Source organism: Balaenoptera borealis (genome assembly GCF_965194805.1).
Source record: "Balaenoptera borealis genome assembly, chromosome: 13".
NCBI lineage: Eukaryota > Metazoa > Chordata > Mammalia > Artiodactyla > Balaenopteridae > Balaenoptera > Balaenoptera borealis.
The window spans coordinates 67,903,744-67,925,492 of NC_138870.1; the positions used below are offsets into that span (position 1 = coordinate 67,903,744).

At 36.6% G+C, this 21,749-nt stretch overlaps 1 protein-coding gene across 1 annotated transcript in view; it reads left to right on the top strand.

The window, feature by feature from the left end:
- The window catches only part of PTPRQ (protein tyrosine phosphatase receptor type Q), a 289,628-nt gene that overhangs the window by 45,136 nt on the left and 222,743 nt on the right, over positions 1-21,749 (top strand). The window contains exons 16-18 of the mRNA XM_082350721.1: positions 1,203-1,300; positions 19,002-19,167; positions 20,212-20,472. Coding sequence (XP_082206847.1) covers positions 1,203-1,300; positions 19,002-19,167; positions 20,212-20,472 — 525 coding nt within the window. The remainder of the gene's footprint in view (positions 1-1,202; positions 1,301-19,001; positions 19,168-20,211; positions 20,473-21,749) is intronic.

The window sequence follows — 21,749 nt, forward strand, 5'->3', positions numbered from 1 at the left end:
TTCTCTAGTTGTGGTGAGCGGGGACTACTCTTCGTTGCGGTGCGTGGGCTTCTCATTGTGGTGGCTTCTCTTGTTGTGGAGCACAGGCTCTAGGTGTGCAGGCTTCAGTAGTTGTGGCACACGGGCTTAGTTGCTCCGTGGCATGTGGGATCTTCCTGGGCCAGGGCTCGACCCTCTGTCCCCTGCATTGGCAGGCGGATTCTTAACCACTGCGCCACCAGAGAAGTCCCTACATTCTGTATTTTAAGAGGTTGTTGCTTTGGCTGTGTTTTCCCAAACAAACCTGGCAACTTTTTCCCCCCACCCTTCCCACTTTACAATTTGACTTTTGTCTTCTGCTGTATATTAATAATTTTTCGTCTTTTTTGTACCTCTCTTTCTTTGCAAGCCACCTCAAATCCATTTGGAAGTAGATGGAATATTAATAAATGTAAAAAATAAAGCTAAAATATTATGGGACTCTGGGGAAATAGTAAGTTAATTCCAGTTGAAAGGGAATATACATCAAAGAAAAATAGAATAAAAAGGATTGTGAATCAGTGACACAGGTTTAAATCTACCACTGGATTGAATTCTAATAGACTTAAATCAATAAGTAAGTAAGGACACAAAAAATCTCATACAGAATTTGAATATTAGATGTGAGATTATTCCAATAAAATTTTAATATGGCATTTCTTCCAGTTAAGGAAAGAAATGCTACATTTCAGTTTGAAATATAAATTAGAAATAGAGACATGCTACTGAATTGAAAAAATAAGTTTCTAGAACCTTCTTAGATAAAATATTTAAAGGGAAAAGGAGTTTGGAAACTTAAGGAAGGGGGCTGGATATATCTCTTAATGTATGCAGTGCATAAAATTCAAAGTTAAAAATCTCACTTGTAATAACTTCATACTGAATTCTGCTATGACAAAAATAAATATGAAAATCCATACTTTATATAATTTTATTGTGGAAAAAGGCTTTCTAGAAAATTTGTTTCCCCATTGCATTGTGGATATGAGGAGACTGAGACTTAAGGTAAATAGCCTGCACAAGATCACATAGTGCTAAAACTGACTAGAAAAGCCTACGTATCATGTCTGTCTTCCATAGTGTAAGAGTCAAGTTTATCAGTCCAGTACAGGTAACATGATGATAGAAATGTTTTGGTTTTTTTTCCAAAGCTTTCATTCCCGTGTCTTATTTCCTTGCCCTAGATCCAGACCCACCATCAGATTTGCTGATTTTGGGGCAGGAAGAACACACAATATATTTGTCTTGGAAACTCCCACAAGGAGGCTTTGAAAGGTTTCAGGTAAAGTTGCTATCATGCAACCTTGATGTTTATTGAGGGCTTTATTTCACTCCTTTTTGTCCTTCATTTTACATTTCTTAATAGTTTAAGAAATTTTGGTACCACTCCTTTACTGTAAGGTTTTCCTACAAAGTAAATTTTCTGTTTGTTGCTTTAAAAGACAAAGTTGTCATGGGAGGTTTTCAAATTTGAGTAAAAGCTGGTACTTGACTTTAAATGAGTTCGGGTTTTCAGTGGAGATAGACACGTGCTTATGTAGTACAAAATCCTGAATAAAGGAATGCTGGTGCTGGAAGATAGTGCTTCTGTGACAGCACTGGCGACAACGAAGATTCCAGAAGTTAAAGACAGGTAATGTGCCACAGGCTCCCTTTCAACTCCATTCTACAGATTTAGTTGAGAGTGGAGACTTGCAGCCCAGAGGGTAGGAGATAAAGATGTACAGAGAGGCCGCTTTTCAACTGTGTCTGTGAAGTAAATGCGTACGTTTTTGTTGCTTTTGTTGTTAATAATGTGACCTGGCGTCATGTGAGGACATATTATACACACCCTACGTCCTGCATTGTGTGGCTTACAGAGAGAGTTAACTTCTGGGGATAGCACTATTGCTTTGTATTCTACGTGGGCAAACGAGTTTTCTATACTTTCATAGTGGTAGGAGATGGTCATTTTAGTTGTAAATAACAGAAAACAACCTGAAATAGTTTAAGAACTAAAAATTTATTGTATTAATGAAAGAGTGCGTCATGGACACCAAGGCAAAGAATATAACAAGGTGTTGGGGAGAACTGGAATCCATATGTTTAAGGCTACTGAGGCCCCATGGATTATTTTCTTACCGTCTACTTCTTTCTGCTCATCAGCCGTAGTTTATTTTTATTTATTTTTCCTGATGACCAACTTTCTCTGTTAAGCAATCCATGTGGTGAGTGGAAAAATGCCATGTACAACTTCTAAGCACAAATGGTGCATTATGAGCCTCAGAGAAAGACAGATGCTCCCTGAATTCCCGAGGAAGGGTCTGTGATTATTCCGTGTTGTAGACACCAAGTCCAGTTGCAGTCAACTGTGATTGTAGCCCCCATGTTGTGTAAAAGTGGTGGCCATGGGTCTGGGGGTGATGGGGATTATAGAGTCATTAGAATTTGAGCAGATACAACAAAAGGTGTTTCCTGTAAATGAAAAACAATATGAAATTTAATAGTTTATAGAATCAATACAGCCTAAAAGGAACCAGGGCAGTAAAATTACCAGACATTTGAAATGAACTAATTAGTACATCTGGGTTTTATATTTGAGTATGAACTTCTTAACAATTACAGTTCATAAGAGAAACAAGATAATAGTCATTATATGATAGATATAAAAAGAATCCACACTTATGTAAGGTATCTGGTACTAAAGACAAAGAGGGATGTAGTGGGCAGAATAATGGCCTTCCGAAGATCCACAGCCTAATTCACAGAACCTGAAATATGTTATATTACATGGCAAAGGGGAAGCAGATGGAATTAAGTTTGCTAATTAGCAGGTTTTAAAATAGGGAGATTATAGAGAGTCTGGATCCAGATGGTGGAGTAGGAAGATCCTGAGCTCACCTCCTCCCATAAACACACAAAAACTACAACTACATATGGAATAACTGTCTCTAGAATGACCTAAAGACTAGCAGAACACATTTTCTACAACCAAGGATATAAAGAATAGGCCACAGTGAGACGGGTAAGAGGGGCAGAGGTGCAGTCTAGTGAGAACCCACACCCCCAGTGTGGTGACCCACAAGTGGGAGGGCTATCACAACCACAGAGGTCCGCCCTGAGGAGTGAGAGGTCTGAGCCCCATGTTGGGCTCCCCAGCCTGAGGGACCTGCACTGAGTAGAAGAGCCCCATAACATCTGGCTTTGAAAACCAGTGGGGCTTATGTATGGGAGAGCCAGAGGGCCATGGGATATCAAGACTCTGCTCTAGAAGGGCTCACACACAAACTCGCTGACTCTTGTCCCAGTGCAGAGGAAGCAGCTTGAAAAGCAGCTAAGTCATAAGACAAGAAGATTCATTGACTAGTATTAGGGTGTGTGCTGGAGGGGCAGGGATCTGGTGGAGCTTCCTCTGGGAATAGAAGTGCTGGCGGGTGCAATTTTTTTTTTTTTTTAACTCTCCTTCCACCTACCTGGCAGGTGCTGGCAGGCACCATTTCTATCACTCTCAATCAGCCTAATCAACACCATGTGCCTGCCCAGTATTCCCCGAAGGCCAGTCCTGCCCAGCCACCCACCCTGGCTAGATTTTCCAAAGTAGCTCCTAGCCCACCCCACCCAGCAGGTGGCCTTGGCTGGCCCAGTGCCCCTCCAAAGCAGCTCCCACTCTGGGGGGGGCCAGTTCTGCATACCAGTATACCTGCAACAGTCACAGCTGGGCCTCACAGCTGGTCACACTGGGGCCAGTCCCACCCATCAGTGGGCCTGCAGCAAGCACAGCCCAACCACCAAAGGAGGGCACACACAGCACACATGGGACATACTCCTGGGGCACCTGGCTCTGGTGACCAAGGAGGACTGCACCACTGGGCATCACAGGACACCTTCTAAATAAAGCCACTCTTTCAAGACTGGGAGATTAGCTGATATAACTTATACATAGAAACAAACACGGAGAGTTAGGGAAAATTAGGAGACAATGAAAAACCTTCCAAACAAAAGAACAAGACACAACCTCAGAAAAAGAATAAAATGAAATGGAGATGAACGATTTACCAAGTAGAGTTGAATGTAATAGTCATAAAGATGCTTACTGAACTAAGGAGAAGAATGGATGAATACAGTGATAGCTTGAACAAAAAAGTAGAAAATATAAAAAAGAACCAGGCAGAACTGAAGAATGCAATAACTGAAATTTGAAATACCCCTAGAGGGGTATGCTCAACATCACTAATCATTAGAGAAATGCAAATCAAAACTACAATGAGGTATCACCTCACACCAGTCAGAATGGCCATCATCAAAAAATCTACAAACAATGAATGCTGGAGAAGGTGTGGAGAAAAGGGAACCCTCTTGCGCTGTTGGTGGGAATATAAATTGATACAGCCACTATGGAGAACAGTATGGAGGTTCCTGAAAAAACTAAAAATAGAACTACCATATGACCCAGCAATCCCACTACTGGGCATATACCCTGAGAAAACCATAATTCAAAAAGAATCACGTACCACAATGTTCATTGCAGCTCTGTTTACAATAGCCAGGACATGGAAGCAACCGAAGTGTCCATCAACAGATGAATGGATAAAGAAGATGTGGCACATATATACAATGGAATATTACTCAGCCATAAAAAGAAATGAAATTGAGTTATTTGTAGTGAGGTGGATGGACCTAGAGTCTGCCCTACAGAGTGAAGTCAGTCAGAAAGAGAAAAACAAATACCATATGCTAACACATATATATGGAATCTAAAAAAAAAAAAAAAATTGTCATGAAGAACCTAGGGGCAAGACGGGAGTAAAGACGCAGACCTACTAGAGAATGGACTTGAGGACACGGGAAGGGGGAAGGGTAAACTGGGACAAAGTGAGAGAGTGGCATGGACTTATATATACACTACCAAATGTAAAATAGATAGCTAGTGGGAAGCAACCGCATAGCACAGGGAGATCAGCTCAGTGCTTTGTGACCACCTAGAGGGGTGGGGTAGGGAGGGTGGGAGAGAGACGCAAGAGAAAGGAGATATGGGGATATATGTATATGTACAGCTGATTCACTTTGTTATAAAGCAGAAACTAACACACCATTGTAAAGCAATTATACTCCAATAAAGATGTTAGAGGGAACCAACAGCACATTAGAGGAGCACATACGGAAGAATGGATCAGCACCTGGAAGACAGGGTAGTGGAAATCACCCAATCAGAACATAGAATTTTTAATAATGAGGATAGTTTAAGGAACCTCTAGGATAACACCAAGTATACCAATATTTGCATTTTAAGGGGTCCCAGTAGGAGAAAGAGAGAAAGTTCTAGTAGACCTATTTGAAGAAATAATGGCTGAAAAAAATTTTAACACGGTAAAGGAAACAGACATCCAAGTCCAGGAAGCATGGACTCTGAAACAAGATGAACCCAAAGAGATCCACACCAAGACACATTATAATTAAAATGTCAAAAGTTAAAGAGAGAAATTTAAAAGCAGCAAGAGGAAAACAAGTAGTTACGTACAAGGGAGCCCTCTTTTGAGCTGATTTTTTTTAGCAGAAACTTTACAGACCAAAAGGGACTGGCATGATATATTCAAAGTGCTGAAAGGAAAAAACTTACAACCATGAATGCTTTACTCAGCAAGGTTATTAATCAGAATTTAAGGAGAGATAAAAACTATCCCAGACAAGCAAAAGCTAAAGAAATTCATCACCACTAAAGCAGCCTTACAAGAATTGTTAAATGGAGTTCTTTAAACATAAAAGAAAAGGCCATAACTAGAAACAAGAAAATTATGAAAAAAAATTCCACTGGTAAAGGCAAACGTGTAGTAAAGGTAGTGTACCAACTATCTGTAAAAGCTACTATGAAGGTTTAATGACAAAAGAAATAAAATATATCTAAAATACTTAGTTAAGCAATACATAAAATAAAAAGATGTAAAAAATTATGTCAAAAGCGTAAAGTGCTTGTTGGGGGAGGTAATAAAATGCGCTTTTAGGATGCTCTAAACTTAAGTGACCATCAACTTAAAATAGACTTTTTTTTTTTAACATCTTTATTGGAGTATAATTGCTTTACAACGTTGTGTTAGTTGCTGCTTTATAACAGAGTGAATCAGCTATACATATACATATATCCCCATATCTCCTCCCTATTCCACCCCTCTAGGTGGACACAAAGCACCAAGCTGATCTCCCTGTGCTATGCAGCTGCTTCCCACTAGCTATCTGTTTTACATTTGGTAGTGTATATATGTCCATGCCACTCTCTCACTTTGTCCCAGCTTACCCTTCCCCCTCCCCATGTCCTCAAGTCCATTGTCTACATCTGCATCTTTATTCCTGTCCTGCCCGTAGGTTCTTCAGAACCATTTTTTTTTTTTTAGATTCCATATATATGTGTTAGCATATGGTATTTGTTTTTCTGACTGACTTCACTCTGTAGGGCAGACTCTAGGTCCATCCACCTCACTACAAATAGCTCAATTTCGTTTCTTTTTATGGCTGAGTAATATTCCATTGTATATATGTGCCACATCTTCTTTATCCATTCATCTGTCATGGACATTTAGGTTGCTTCCATGTCCTGGCTGTTGTAAATAGAGCTGCAATGAACACTGTGGTACGAGACTCTTTTTGAATTATGGTTTTCTCAGGGTATATGCCCAGTAGTGGGATTGCTGGGTTGTATGGTAGTTCTGTTTTTAGTTTTTTCAGGAACCTCCATACCGTTCTCCATAGTGGCTGTATCAATTTACATTCCCACCAACAGTGCAAGAGGGTTCCCTTTTCTCCACACCTTCTCCAGCATTCATTGTTTGTAGATTTTTTGATGATTGCCATTCTGACTGGTGTGAGGTGATACCTCATTGTAGATTTCATTTGCATTTCTCAGATGATTAGTGATGTTGAGCATCCTTTCATGTGTTTGTTGGCAATCTGTATATCTTCTTTTGAGAAATGTCTATTTAGGTCTTCTGCCCATTTTTGGATTAGGTTGTTTGTTTTCTTGACATTGAGTGGCATGAGCTGCTTGTAAATTTTGGAGATAAATCCTTTGTCAGTTGCTTCATTTGCAAATATTTTCTCCCATTCTGAGGGAGAAAGGTTTATGGTTTCCTCTGCTGTGCAAAAGATTTTAAGTTTCATTAGGTCCCGTTTGTTTATTTTTGTTTTTATTTCCATTTCTCTAGGAGGTGGGTCAAAAAGGATCTTGCTGTGATGTATGTCATAGAGTGTTCTGCCTATGTTTTCCTCTAAGAGTTTGATAGTGTCTGGCCTTACATTTAGGTCTTTAATCCATTTTGAGTTTATTTTTGTGTATGGTGTTAGGGAGAGTTCTAATTTCATTCTTTTACATGTAGCTGTCCAGTTTTCCCAAAACCACTTATTGTAGAGGCTGTCTTTTCTCCATTGTATATGCTTGCCTCCTTTACCAAAGATAAGGTGACCATATGTGCGTGGGTTTATCTCTGGGCTTTCTATCCTGTTCCATTGATCTGTATTTCTGTTTTAGTGCCAGTAGCATACTGTCTTGATTACTGTAGCTTTGTAGTATAGTCTGAAGTCAGGGAGCCTGATTCCTCCAGCTCCGTTTTTCTTTCTCAAGATTGCTTTGGCTATTCGGGGTCATTTGTGTTTCCATACAAATTGTGAAATTTTTTGTTCTAGTTCTGTGAAAAATGCCATTGGTAGTTTGATAGGGGTTGCATTGTATCTGTAGATTGCTTTGGGTAGTATAGTCATTTTCACAATGTTGATTCTTCCAATCCAAGAACATGGTATATCTCTCCATCTGTTTGTATCATCTTTAATTTCTTTCATCAGTGTCTTATAGTTTTGTGCATACAGGTCTTTTGTCTCCTTAGGTAGGTTTATTCCTAGGTATTTTATTCTTTTTGTTGCCATGGTAAGTGGGAGTGTTTCCTTAATTTCTTTTTCAGATTTTTCATCATTATTGTATAGGAATGCAAGAGATTTCTGTGCATTAAATTTTGTGTCCTGGTACTTTACCAAATTCATTGATTAGCTCTAGTAGTTTTCTGGTAGCATCTTTAGGATTCTCTATGTATAGTATCATGTCATCTGCAAACAGTGACAGCTTTACTTCTTCTTTTCCGATTTGGATTCCCTTTATTTCTTTTTCATCTCTGATTGCTGTGGCTAAAACTTCCAAAACTGTGTTGATTAATAGTGGTGAGAGGGAGCAACCTTGTCTTGTTCCTGATCTTAGTGGAAATGGTTTCAGTTTTTCACCATTGAGAACGATGTTGGCTGTGGGTTTGTCATGTATGGCCTTTATTCTGTTGAGGTAAGTTCCCTCTGTGCCTACTTTCTGGAGGGTTTTTATCATAAATGGGTGTTGAATTTTGTCGAAAGCTTTTTCTGCATCTGTTGAGATGGTCATATGGTTTTTATTCTTCAATTTGTTAATATGGTGTATCACGTTGATTGATTTGCATATATTGAAGAATTCTTGCATTCCTGGGATAAACCCCACTTGATCATGGTGTATGATCCTTTTAATGTGCTGTTGGAGTCTGTTTGCTAGTATTTTGCTGGGGATTTTTGCATCTATGTTCATCAGTGATATTGACCTGTAGTTTTCTGTTTTTATGACAGCTTTGTCTGGTTTTGGTATCAGGGTGATGGTGGCCTCATAGAAATAGTTTGGGAGTGTTCTTCCCTCTGCTATATTTTGGAAGTGTTTGAGAAGAATAGGTGTTAGCTCTTCTCTTAATGTTTGATAGAATTTGCCTGTGAAGCCATCTGGTCCTGGGCTTTTGTTTGTTGGAAGATTTTTAATCACAGTTTCAATTTCAGTGCTTGTGATTGGTCTCTTTATATTTTCTATTTCTTCCTGGTTCAGTCTCAGAAGATTGTGCTTTTCGAAGAATTTGTCCATTTCTTCCAGGTTGTCCATTTTATTGGCATATAGTTGCCTGTAGTAATCTCTCATGATCCTTTGTATTTCTTCAGTGTCAGTTGTTACTTCTCCTTTTTCATCTCTAATTCTATTGATTTGAGTGTTCTCCCTTTTTTTATTGATGAGTCTGGCTAATGGTTTATCAATTTTATCTTCTCAAAGAACCAGCTTTTAGTTTTTTTGATCTTTGCTATTGTTTCCTTCATTTCTTTTTCATTTATTTCTGATCTGATCTTTATGATTTCTTTCCTTCTGCTAACTTTGGGTTTTTTGTTCTTTCTCTAATTGCTTTAGGTGTAAGGTTAGGTTGTTTATTTGAGATGTTTCTTGTTTCTTGAGGTAGGATTGTATTTCTATAAACTTCCCTCTTAGAACTGCATTTGCTGCATCCCATAGGTTTTGGTTTGTTGTGTTTTCATTGTCATTTGTTTCTAGGTATTTTTTGATTTCCTCTTTGATTTCTTCAATGGTCTCTTGGTTATTTAGTGGTGTATTGTTTAGCCTCCATGTGTTTGTATTTTTTACAGATTTTTTTCCTGTAATTGATATCTAGTGTCATAGCGTTGTGGTCAGAAAAGATACTTGATACAATTTCAGTTTCCTTAAATTTACCAAGGCTTGATTTATGACCCAAGGTATGATCTGTCCTGGAGAGTGTTCCATGAGCACTTGAGAAGAAAGTTTATTCTGTTGTTTTTGGTTGGAATGTCCTATAAATATGAATTAAGTCCATCTTGTTTAATGTGTCATTTAAAGCTTGTGTTTCCTTATTTATTTTAATTTTGGATATCTGTCCATTGGTAAAAGTGGGGTGTTAAAAAGTCCCCTACTATTGTGTGTTCCTGTCGTTTTCCCCTTTTATGGCTGTTAGCATTTGCCTTATGTATTGAGGTGCTCCTATGTTGGGTGCATAAATATTTACAATTGTTATATCTTCTTCTTGGATTGATCCCTTGATCATTTTGTAGTGTCTTTCTTTGTCTCTTGTAATAGTCTTTATTTTAAAGTTTATTTTGTCTGATACGAGAATTGCTACTCCAGCTTTCTTTTGATTTCCATTTGCATGGAATCTCTTTTTCCATCACTCACTTTCAGTCTTTATGCATCCCGAGGTCTGAAGTGGGTCTCTGGCAGATGTCATATATACGGGTCTTGTTTTTGTATCCATTCAGCCAGTTAAAATAGACTGTTATATGCATAAGTTGTTATGTATGAACATTGTGCTAACCACAAACTGAAAATCTATAACAGATACACAGAAAATTAAAAGAAAGCAATACAAACATAACACTAAAGAAATTCATCAAATCACAAGGGAAGAGAACAAGACAAGAAGAAAGAAACCAAAAATAATTTACAAAAACAACCATAAAACAATTTAAAAAATGGCGGTAAGTATATCCCTATCAATAATTACTTTAAATGTAAATGTACTAAATGCTCCAATCAAAAGACAAAGGGTGGCTGAATGGTTAAAAAAGAAAACCAAGATCCAAGTATATACTGCCCACAAGAGACTTACTTCCGATCTAAAGACACACACAGACTGGAATTAAGGAGATGGAAAAAGATGTTCCATGCATATAAAATGAAAAGAAATCTGGGGTAGCAATGCTTATATCAGACATAATAGACTTTAAAACAAAGACTGTAATGGAGCAAATAAGGACATTACATAATGATCAAGGGATCAATCCAAGAAGACGATATAACATTTGTAAATACCTATGCAGCCAATATAGGAGCACCTAAATACATAAATATTAACAGACATAAAGGGACGTATTGATAGTAATACAATAATAGTAGACTTTAACACCCCACTTACAACAATGAATAGATCATCTAGATGGAAAGTCAGTAAGGGAACATTGACCTTTAAGTACACATTAGACCAGATGGACTTAATAGATAAATCTATATAGAACATTTTACTCCAGAAGAACAGAATACACATTCTTTTCACACAGGAACATTCGCCAGGATAGATCACATGTTAGGCCACAAGGCAAGTGTCAACAAATTTAAGAAGATCCAGATCACATCAAGCATCTTTTCTGACCACAACAGTACAGAACTAGAAGCCAGTTACAAGATGAAAACTGGAAAAAACACAAACACCTGGAGGTTAAGTAACATACTACTAAACAACCAGTGGGTCAATGAAAAAATCAAAGAGGAGAGTTAAAAATACCTGGAGACAAATGATAATGGAAATACAGCAATGCAAAATCTACGGGACTCAGTAAAAGCAGTTTTAAGAGGAATGTTTATAGCAATACAGGCCTACATCAGGAAACAAGAAAAATCTCAAACAATCTAACTTTATATCTAAAGGAGCTAGAAAAAGAAGAACAAAACCCAAAGTTAGTAGAAGGAAGGAAATAATAAAGATCAGAGCAGAAATAAGTGAAATAGAGACTAAAAAACCAATAGAAAAGATCAGTGATACTAAAAACTGGTTCATTGAAAAGATAAAGGAACTTGATAAACCTTTAGTTACATTCATCAAGAAAAAAAAGAGAGAGGGCCAAATAAATAAAATCAGAAGTGAAAGAAAGAGGAGAGTTACAATCAACCACACAGAAATAGAGGATCGTAAGAGATTACTATGAACAACTATATATCAACAAATTGAATAACCTAGAAGAAATGGATAAATTCCTAGAAACACACAATCTTCCAAGACCAAATCAGGAAGAAATAGAAAATATGAACAGACTGATTATGAGTAATGAAATTGAGTCAGTAATAAGAAAACTCCTAACAAACAAAAGTCCTGAACCAGACTGCTTCACGATGAATTCTACCAAACACTTGAAAAGTTAGCACCTACTTTTTTCAAACTATTCCTGAAAAACTGGAGATGAAGGAATACTTCCAAACTCATTCTAGGAGGCCAGCATTACCCAGATACCAAAATCAGATAAAGACACTACAAGAAAAGAAAATTACAGGCCATTGTCACTGATGAACAGAGATGCAAAAATCCTCAACAGAATATTAGCAAACTGAATTGAACAATACATTAAAAGGATCATACACCATAATCAAGTGGGATATATCCCAGTGTTGCAAGATGGTTCAACATCCACAAATCAATCAGTGTGATACATCACAATAACAAAATGAAGGATAAAAATCGTATGATCATCTCAGTAGATGCAGAAAAAGCGTTTGACAAAATTCAACATCCATTTATGATAAAAACTCTCAACAAAGTGTGTATAGAGAGAACTTAACTTCACATAATGAAGGTCATATTTGACAATCCCACAGCTAACATTATACTCAACAGTGAAAAGCTGAAAGCATTTCCTCTAAGATCAGGAACAAGTCAAGGATGCCCACTCCTACCACTTTTATTCAACATAATATTGAAAGTCCTAGCCACAGAAGTCGGACACATGAACAAAATTAAAGGCATCCAGATTGGAAAAAAAGTAAAACTGTCACTATTTGCTGATGACATGATATTATATATAGAAAACCCTAATGATTCCACCAAAAAACTATTAGAATTAATCAATGAATTCAGTAAAGTTGCAGGATACAAAATTAATATACATAAATCTGTGATATTTTTATACACTAATAATCTCTCAGAAAGAGAAATTAAGAAAATTTTATTTACAATTGTATCAAAAAGATTGAAATACATACTGAGGAATAAATTTAACCAAGGAGGCAAAAGACTTGTGTGCTGAAAACTATAAGACACTGATGAAAGAAAATGAAAATGACACCAATAAATGGAAGGGTATATCATTTTCATGGATAAGAATTTATATTGTTAAAATGTTCATACTACCCAAAGCAATCTATAGATTCAGTGCAATGCCTATCAAAATACCAGTGGCATTTTTCACATAAATGAAACCACAAAAGACCATAAATAGCCAAAGCAGTATTAAGAAAGAAAGGAAAAGTTGGAAGTTGTATGCGCTCTGATTTCAAACTATACTACAAAGCTATAGTAGTCAAAACTGTATGGTACTGGCACAAAAAGTAACACAGATCAGTGGAAAGAAATAAAGGACCCAACCCTCATTTATATGGTCAATTAATTTACAGCAAAGGAGCCAAGAATACACAATGGGGAACAGACAGTCTGTTCAATAAATGGTGTTGGGAAAATTGGACAGCTACATGCTAAAGAGTGAAACTGGCCCACTTTTTTACACTATATTCAAAGAAAAACTCACAATGGATTAAAAACTTAAATGTAAGACCTGAAACCATAAAAATTCCAGAAAAAAATCATAGTGTGCCCTTTGACACTGGTCTTAGCAATATTTTTTGGATCTGACTCCTCATGAAAGGAAAACAAAAGCAAAAAATAAACAAATGGGACCACATCAAACTAAAAAGTTTTTACACAGCAAAGGAAACCATCAGCAAAATGGAAAGGCAACCTATGGAATGGAAGAAGATATTTGAAATGATATATCTGCTAAGGGGTTAATATCCGAAATATGTTAATAACTCACACAACTCAATATCAAAAAAACAAACAATCCATTTAGAACATGGACAGAGGACCTGTTTAGGCATTTTTCCAAGGAGGACATACAGATGGCCAAAAGGCCCATGAAAAGATGCTTAGCATCACTAATCATCAGGGAAATGCAAATCAAATCCACGGTTAGATACCACCTCATACTTGTCAGAATGGCTATCAAAAAGAGAACAAATAACAGGTGTTGATGAGGATGTGGAGAAAAGGGAACCCTTGTGTACTGTTGGTGGGGATGTAAATTGGTGCAGCCACTATGGAAAAGTATGGAAATTCCTCAAAAAATTAAAAATAGAACTGCCATATGATCTACTATTTCTCTCCTGGATATTTATCCAAAGAAAATGAAAACACTAATTTGATGCAACTTTGATATACATGCCTGTGTTCAGTTTCCTGTGATTTTATAAGGTGTGGTAGGCAGTATGGTGCAATGGAAGGATTAAAGCCCTGGAATTCCTTGCTTTGAACCCTAACTTCACCTCTGTTGTGAGACCTTGGGCAAATTTTGATCTTCTTTGGTCCTGTTTCCTCATCTGTCAATGAAGATTATTATTATTCTGTAGAATTGTTTAGGGGATTCAGTTAGATCATGTGTTTGACAAGTGTTCTGGCATGCAAATTCTGTGAGGACAGGGCTTTTATTATCTGCTCTGGTCACCATTTTTTACATTATTGAGACCAGTATCTGACATACAGCAGAAGTCAGTAAATATTTTGATGACTGAATGAATTAGTAGTTTTCTTTTTTTTAGTTTTCTCAGTTCATATTTCACAATCAAGGAAGCTTAGTGTTTTAAAATTTTTAAAAAATTAATTAATTTTTTAATTGAAGTATGGTTGACTTACAGTGTTGCAGTAGTTTCAGGTGTTTAGCAAAGTGATTCAGTTATACATACATATATGTATTTGTTTTCAGATTCTTCTCCCTTACAAGTTATTAAAAAATATTGAGTATAGTTCCCTGTGCTATATGATAGGTCCCTGTTGGTTATCTATTTTATAAATAGTAGTGTGCATATGTTAATCCCAAACTCCTAATTTATTCCTCCCCACCCTGTCCCCTTTGGTAACCATAAATTTGCTTTCTATGTCTGTGGGCCTATTTCTGTTTTGTATATGAGTTCATTTGTATCATTTTTTTTAGATTCCACGTATAAGCAATATCATATGATATTTGTCTTTCTCTGACTTCACTTAATATAACAGGTCCATCCATGTTGCTGCAAATGGCATTATTTCTTTCTTTTTTATGGCTGAGTAATGTTCCATTGTGTACCTGTATCATATCTTCTTTATCTATTCATCTGTTGATGGACATTTAGGTTGAAGGAAGGTTAATTTTGATGTGAATCCCTCCTTACCCTCTCCCTTGCCACACAGCCATCAGAGTGCTCTTTCTTAAAAGTAAATAAAATGTCATTCTTGTGCTTGAAAGATTCCTTACCATGGCTCAAGGCTCTCCCTGTCCCTTGTGACTCCACCCTAGCTCCTCCCAATCTCTCCCATCTCAGGAAAGGACCCTGTCCTGAAATCACTTGCTCAGTTATCTTTGATTCTTCCCATTCCTTCATTCCTCAATCCATCACCTGGTTCTGTCACTTCTACCTCTGAAATGGATCATTAATGTGTCCAATTCTCTTCATCTCCCCTACACCACCCTTGTCCTAGTTACTCTCGTTTCTTATGGAGACCAGCAGCCTAGGTGACAGACAATAGCCTCTCATATCCTAACTGGTTTCTCTGTTTCCATTCTTGATTTCCATATAATCTACTTTGCACACACAACAGCCAGAAAGAGGGAGAGAGAAACAGAGAGAGAGCGAGAGAGCACTGTTAAAAACATAGTATCTCTCATTGGTTTAACAACCTCCATTAGATTTCCATTGCCCTCAAATGAAGTCTAAACTCCTTGCCATGGTCTCCAAGAGCTCACCTGATTGGATCTTCATCTAATTATGCTGCCTGCTTGGTTACCATGTTGCTACCATATTGGGCTGTTTTTCTGTTCCTTTAGCATGGCAAGCACTTCCCCATTGCAGGGTTTTTGTGCTTGACATTCATTTTGCATGGATATCTTGCCACTAGTTTTGATCGACTTTTTCCTATCATTGGGTTCTCAGCTCAAGAATCATCTAGTCAACTAAAAGAAAAATGCACATTGTAAGAGTTGTGACTTTCAGTTTTACTCAGGGAATTTAATGAGGACTATAGCCTAGGAAATAGCCTCTCAAGTAGGTCGAGTGAACTGCTCTGCGGAGGTAGGGGAGAAGCCAGTATGTATATGATTTGGGGCTAGGAAATACGTGTAGTCAAGCATACATCTCAGTAAGAGGTTAATGTTAGTCATAAGACACAGATAATGATTTTAGTGCTTTTCTGTGTATGGGAAAATGTAAGAATCTGGGTTCATTAAAATTCTTCCTGAGATATACATCTAACTTTCTGAGGGGCCTGTTTTTCCAAAGCACAGAGTGCCTCATTCTGTTTTACATCCCAAATTCCTTTCAGGGTGTACTGTTAGTCAGCAACTGCAGTGGCTAATGACTTAATCCTTGTAGAATTAAATGGTGAGCAACATTCTGTTTTATATTCTCATCTCCTTCCTTGATTACCTAATCTAAATAAAATCACTCTTTCTATTCACTCTGTGATGTAGCTGAGTTATCTCATTCATTTGTTAATATTGAGTAGCTTGCTGTTTGGCGTCACCACTAGAATGTAAGTTCCCTATAATCAGAAGCCTTACCTGTCTTGTTTACCATAAAATACCTAGTACCGATAATAATGCTTTCCCTGTAATAGATGCTCAATAAATATTGGGTTGGCCAAAAAGTTCTTTCTGGTTTTTCCATAAGATATTATGGAACGAACTTTTTGGCCAGCCCAGTATTTGGTAAATAAATAAAACTTTGCATAACAGTGTTCCCATATATGATTGGGGTGATTATGGAGGGAGGATATCAATACTGAATATAGTTACCAGCAAAGGGTAGAACTTGAGGTGAACTTTTAGGAATGGGTAGTGTTCAGACTCATGGAAAAGAGGAGAGGATATTCTACACGAGCAAGTTCACAGTCAGGAGAGAGCGTTCTATCTGTCATTCGTAAATGTCATTCAATGATAGGGGCATCTTGAATAATAAATGATTCATGAAAAATTCCAGCCTTTCTAGAATGATTTAATTCATTCCTGTATTTAGTGTAGGTATTCTCTAGAGAAAATTCTAGGCACTTATAATGTTAATTGTAAAAGATCCACATTTTTTACCCTTATCTGTTTGTCCTAATTCTTATATTTCAAGGCAAATGCCTAAAAAGATGATCTTTCCTTGGGGTCAACTGAGGCCATAAATTTATTTGTTGTCAGATAAAATATATTCCCCTAGAATTACGTTTTTACTATTTTTATGTGAACACATTTTTTTTCAGAGACTGTAATTTATGTATTTCTTAAGTAAAACTTATTTTAAGAAATCACATTAATCTTTTGGATTCAGATTGTTTATTAACTATATTGTATCACTAATGATTATTCTAGTGTTTCTCAACCAATGAAATTATTTGTTAAATTTTAATGAATTAAGCAACAGTATCCTGGTTGCTTAGCAAAGTGTACTTGCACAATTGGGATCATTTTCCTAATCATTTAAAATTAATCATCCCAGGTCTTCAAACTATGCTTTAGAAGTAGAAATAAAGCACAAATTATGTTTTCTTCAATTGATTTCTATTAGATGTATGAAGTCCACATAGTTGGGGAAACAAATCTCTATTTTACAAATTTATTTTTAAAAATTTACATCATTTTATCATGAGATCACTGCAGTCAATTTCTTTTTCTTTTAACCCTTCATTAATGCCTTACTATGATTCTTTGTATGTCTGAATTTAGCACTTCATTAAGATTATATTCTTCCTCTGCTACATGGTACTTTTCCCTACCATTTCATACCAGAAGTTCTCAGCATTCTATTCACTATTCCTATATTCCCATATGCCAGACAAGCAAGGTAATTGCCAGTGACACCTTATAAATCAATAAGCAATGATATGCTTCTAGACCTCATGATTATCTTCCTTCAGTAACAAAACACTCTTCCCACAAGACAGTGATAAACATGTTTGCCTAGGAAATTTGTTTCTCTGACTCTTACCACATAACAAGTGTTTTTTAAAGCATAGTGTAATTTAAATTATAAAATTAATGCGATTACTTTCATTTAGATGTATCTTTTCTTTTACAACATGAAATATGGAGTAAAGAAGAGTAAAGATTGTTATAAGTAGCTTTTACTGACTTAAAAAATCCCCAAGGTATTGGAACTATCAGATCAGTTCACTGAAAATTTCTAAAGGCAATGCCAAGTCTCAAAGCTTTGATGAATAATTGGCTATAATGAAAGATGGTTATAATGAAAGATGGAATGTGACACCATTCATTCATTCAACAAAAATTAAAGTGCCTCCTCTGTTCCAGGTGTTTATTTTTGCTGTTTTCTCTCTTGCTGGTCTTGTTTGTTTGTTTGTTTTTTACTACGCCCTTGACTAACACTGGTTGGCTTCCAATGACATCTGTTTAGCAGCCCTCCAAATACTGGCTCTCTCCTGAAGCATATATGTGAGTTCTCTGGAGGGGCTTGGGGTTATCCCACTACCCTTGAAATGACAGACCAGCTCTAGCTCAGTCTTTTCCAATTACTCTCGGCTCTTTCCACTGGCATTGTATCCCACTACTTTTTGCTGCTTGGGTGTGTTTGCACGAGGGCCAGCCTTCTTGGGTGGGGCACTGGTAAGATGGTTCAAGCCTGATCACTCTCTCTGGTCATACTTGACCCATGGGAGACTGTGGCATCTTTGTCAGGGCAAAGGTGGGTATGCAGAATGCTCCTCAGCTCTCCCCAATTTCCTTTTTCTCTGATCAACCAGATACATGAGCCAAAAGTCTGCTTCCACCTGGAATGTGTCATTCTCCCCAGCAGGCCCCTCCGTTTATGATAGTGATGCACGTGGGGCCTTCCTCATTTAGCTGGAGTGCAGTTTATGGGCAGAAGCACCCTCTTTCCAATCGCTTAGGCAGCCAGGAGAAAGCCTTGGTGTTCTCCACAAGGTCAGAGTCTGGGAACTTCAGTGATATCTGCTTTCACTTCCTCTAGTCTTCTGCTTATATGGAGTTGGGGGAGTGGGCATGCCTGAAATTTTACAAAACAGTTTTTGTTTTCAGGTGACCAACAGGTAAAGTCCCATTCATATCTATTATATTATGCATATGTACAAATAAATCATGTGTATATATACATAAATATATGAAATTTGGAAATACTTGGAGACCATTGGTCTTTTAGTATGTGAACTATGTTAGTCCACTGTACTTATTACTATGTGAACTTCACTAAGTTATTCAGCCTCAACTAGCTCCAAATTACTTCTTGGTGAAGATAGGACAGATCACAAATTCTGCCTTGCAGTATTAATTTATGTGATGTGACTGGTATCGAGTTCATGACAAATAAATCATTTTTAAATCATGAAAAACATGCATTACTCTCTCTCTTTCTCTAGATATCCTATTGTATGACATCTAGAAAGGAAAAACTATTTAAAGTAATCGTTCATAGCAACAAAGCCAAAGTAAATAATTTGACTCCGGGTATGGAATACCTGTTCCACGTGAAGACAGTTAGAGGCAAAGATTACAGCATATCTGTAATGAAAAAAGTGGCTACAAGTAAGGAAATATCATAAATAAAATTTTTGCTTTATAGTTTTATAAGAACTGAAAGTATTTTGGCCCAGCATAATTAAAGCTATTTTTAAACATAAAGCTTGATAATTAAGGAATGATGATGATCATAATATGATTAAGAGAACTCTCAAGATATATGTGAACTTAAAAAAGTCTTTGTCTAAATGTATTGGGAACTACATAGAGTTTTTTTTTCTAATCTGAAGCAAACATGTATATATATGTATGTACATACATATCATGTATATCACATATGGAATATATGTATACATATACACACATTATATATACCATGTCATAATGATATAAATGCAATTCATTTTCTGTTGGGGTGGGGGTTTGATAAGCAGAGAACTTCTAGTTTTTCTTCCCTGATGGTTGTAAATTCATTGTAAATCAGTTTCATAATGTTTTGGAGTGGGGTGGAGTAATAGTATTTGTCACCAACAAGTCTTGTGAAAGTTTATGATGTTTACAGGATCCCCTCTTGGTGGAGACCAAATGATAATGCAAGAAACAATATTACTTCACCTGATGAATGGATTAAAAATGCAGGGATATAGGCATGCTGAATACTTTGATGTAGCTGAAAGAACCACATTTGAAAATGTCCTTACTTCTGGCCCTCACACCCTCTCTAACTTATTCTGTTTCATCTTCAACCAACATCTAGCTATCTGCTAGGTGGTAGCTAATGAACCTATAACGTATCATATAAGGATACTTCTGGTTACAAGCACTCAGGAGGCACAATTCTAAAGGAATGACTATTGGAAGTGATTAATGATTGATTAAGGAAAGATATTTGGGAACTAGGGAGGATGTTAATGTGTCACTTAAAATAAAACTCTTGTATATATAATAGCCTATTTCTCTATTTGCAGAGCTGAACATGTAAGACATTATATTGTACATGAATAAATTCAAGGATTATTATGTAGATGTTTAAATTATACTATTTATGTTTGCTTTATTTTTACATATATGTGTGCAGTTTTTATTTACATATATTTACTTTTTCAATAGAACCATCCAGGATATGTGGCTTAACGTTGAAAGCTGTGAATACTTCTTCTGCAAATTTAATGTGGAATCCAACAGAGACTAACTTCACTCATTATAAGATTTATATATCAAACAGAACATTTGCAAAAGAATATCTTATTTGGGAAATGATGACTGAGCACACAGTTACAGATCTGACTCCTGGTAGAACATATAACATCACAGTACATAGAGTGAGCGGCAGTGTTGAAGGATCTGGCACATTTATCAGAGTTGTTGCAGGTATACAAATTCTTTTTGATATTTAAAAAATTTACATTTATATTGCATATTATACTGTTCAAGATAAAATTTCAATGCATTTTTTGAAATTTGAAATTTTACAGTCTATAGAATATTTCAGAGGGTAAAAATACTCATTTTACTGGGATATTCTGAGGATTTTTGAGATAATATATGTAAGATGTAAATTGGATAACATAGTATCTGACACATAGTCAGTGCTCAATAAATGTAGCTAATACTATACATAGTTTCACATCAGATGAGAGGTCCAGCTAATGAAATTAGGTGGTTGATTTGGGGATCATCCATTCTCCTAAAACCTTGTTCTTTGTCTTTGATATTCTACTATGTGCTATACACATGAAAAAGCTCTTAGGGTGTGTGGAGAGTAATAAAGGATACAAGCATGGAAATACATATAGTGTAAGTCAAATTAATAGGTGAAGCAATGGAAGTATCTAAGTATTATTGTGGTTGCACAGAAAAGGGAATGATTACCTTCATAGAATGGATGGAAAAGGCTCTCTGGGGCTGCAAAAGGATAAGGAGTCTCCTAATCAGATTAGAGGGCATGTGGGGTGTGTGGAAAGGAGGACTCACAGAGAGAGGGAACAGTCTGTGCAAAATTGTGGAGGTGTAAATGACATGGTGTATTTGTGGAACTGTAAGCAATTCAACATTGCAAGATTTTATTGTTTTTATATGAGAAGAGAACAAAATCCTATTCTGAATAACTTAAAGCATCACTTTTATATCCGAATGAAGTTGTGAAACCTATTAATATTTAAATTTTTTCAAAAGAGAACAAGATTGCAGTAATAATTAATGAGATTCCTCTTAAATGATCTTTAAGGCTATGGATCTGACAGATAACCCAAAGCAGACATATGATGATAACTCAGTCTATAGACATTTGTTATGTGGGTGTCATACTGTATTAGTTTCTTATTGGTGGTGTAACAAATTGCCACAAGCTTTGTGGCTTAAAATAACACAAATTGATTGTGTCAGAGTTCTGTAGGTCATAAGTCTGATATGACATGGTTCCCATCAGGCTAAAATCAAGATATTGGGAGGGCTGTGTTCCTTTCTGTAGGCTCTTTGATCATTCAGGTCATTGCAGAATTCTGTTCCTTGTGGCTGTAGGACTGAGGTCACAATTTCCTTGCTGGCTGTCAGCTGAGATCTGATCCCCTTCTAGAGAACGTCTCATTCCTTGGCTTGTGATCTTCTTCCTCTGTCTTCAAAGACAACAAAGGAGGGTTGTCTTGCAC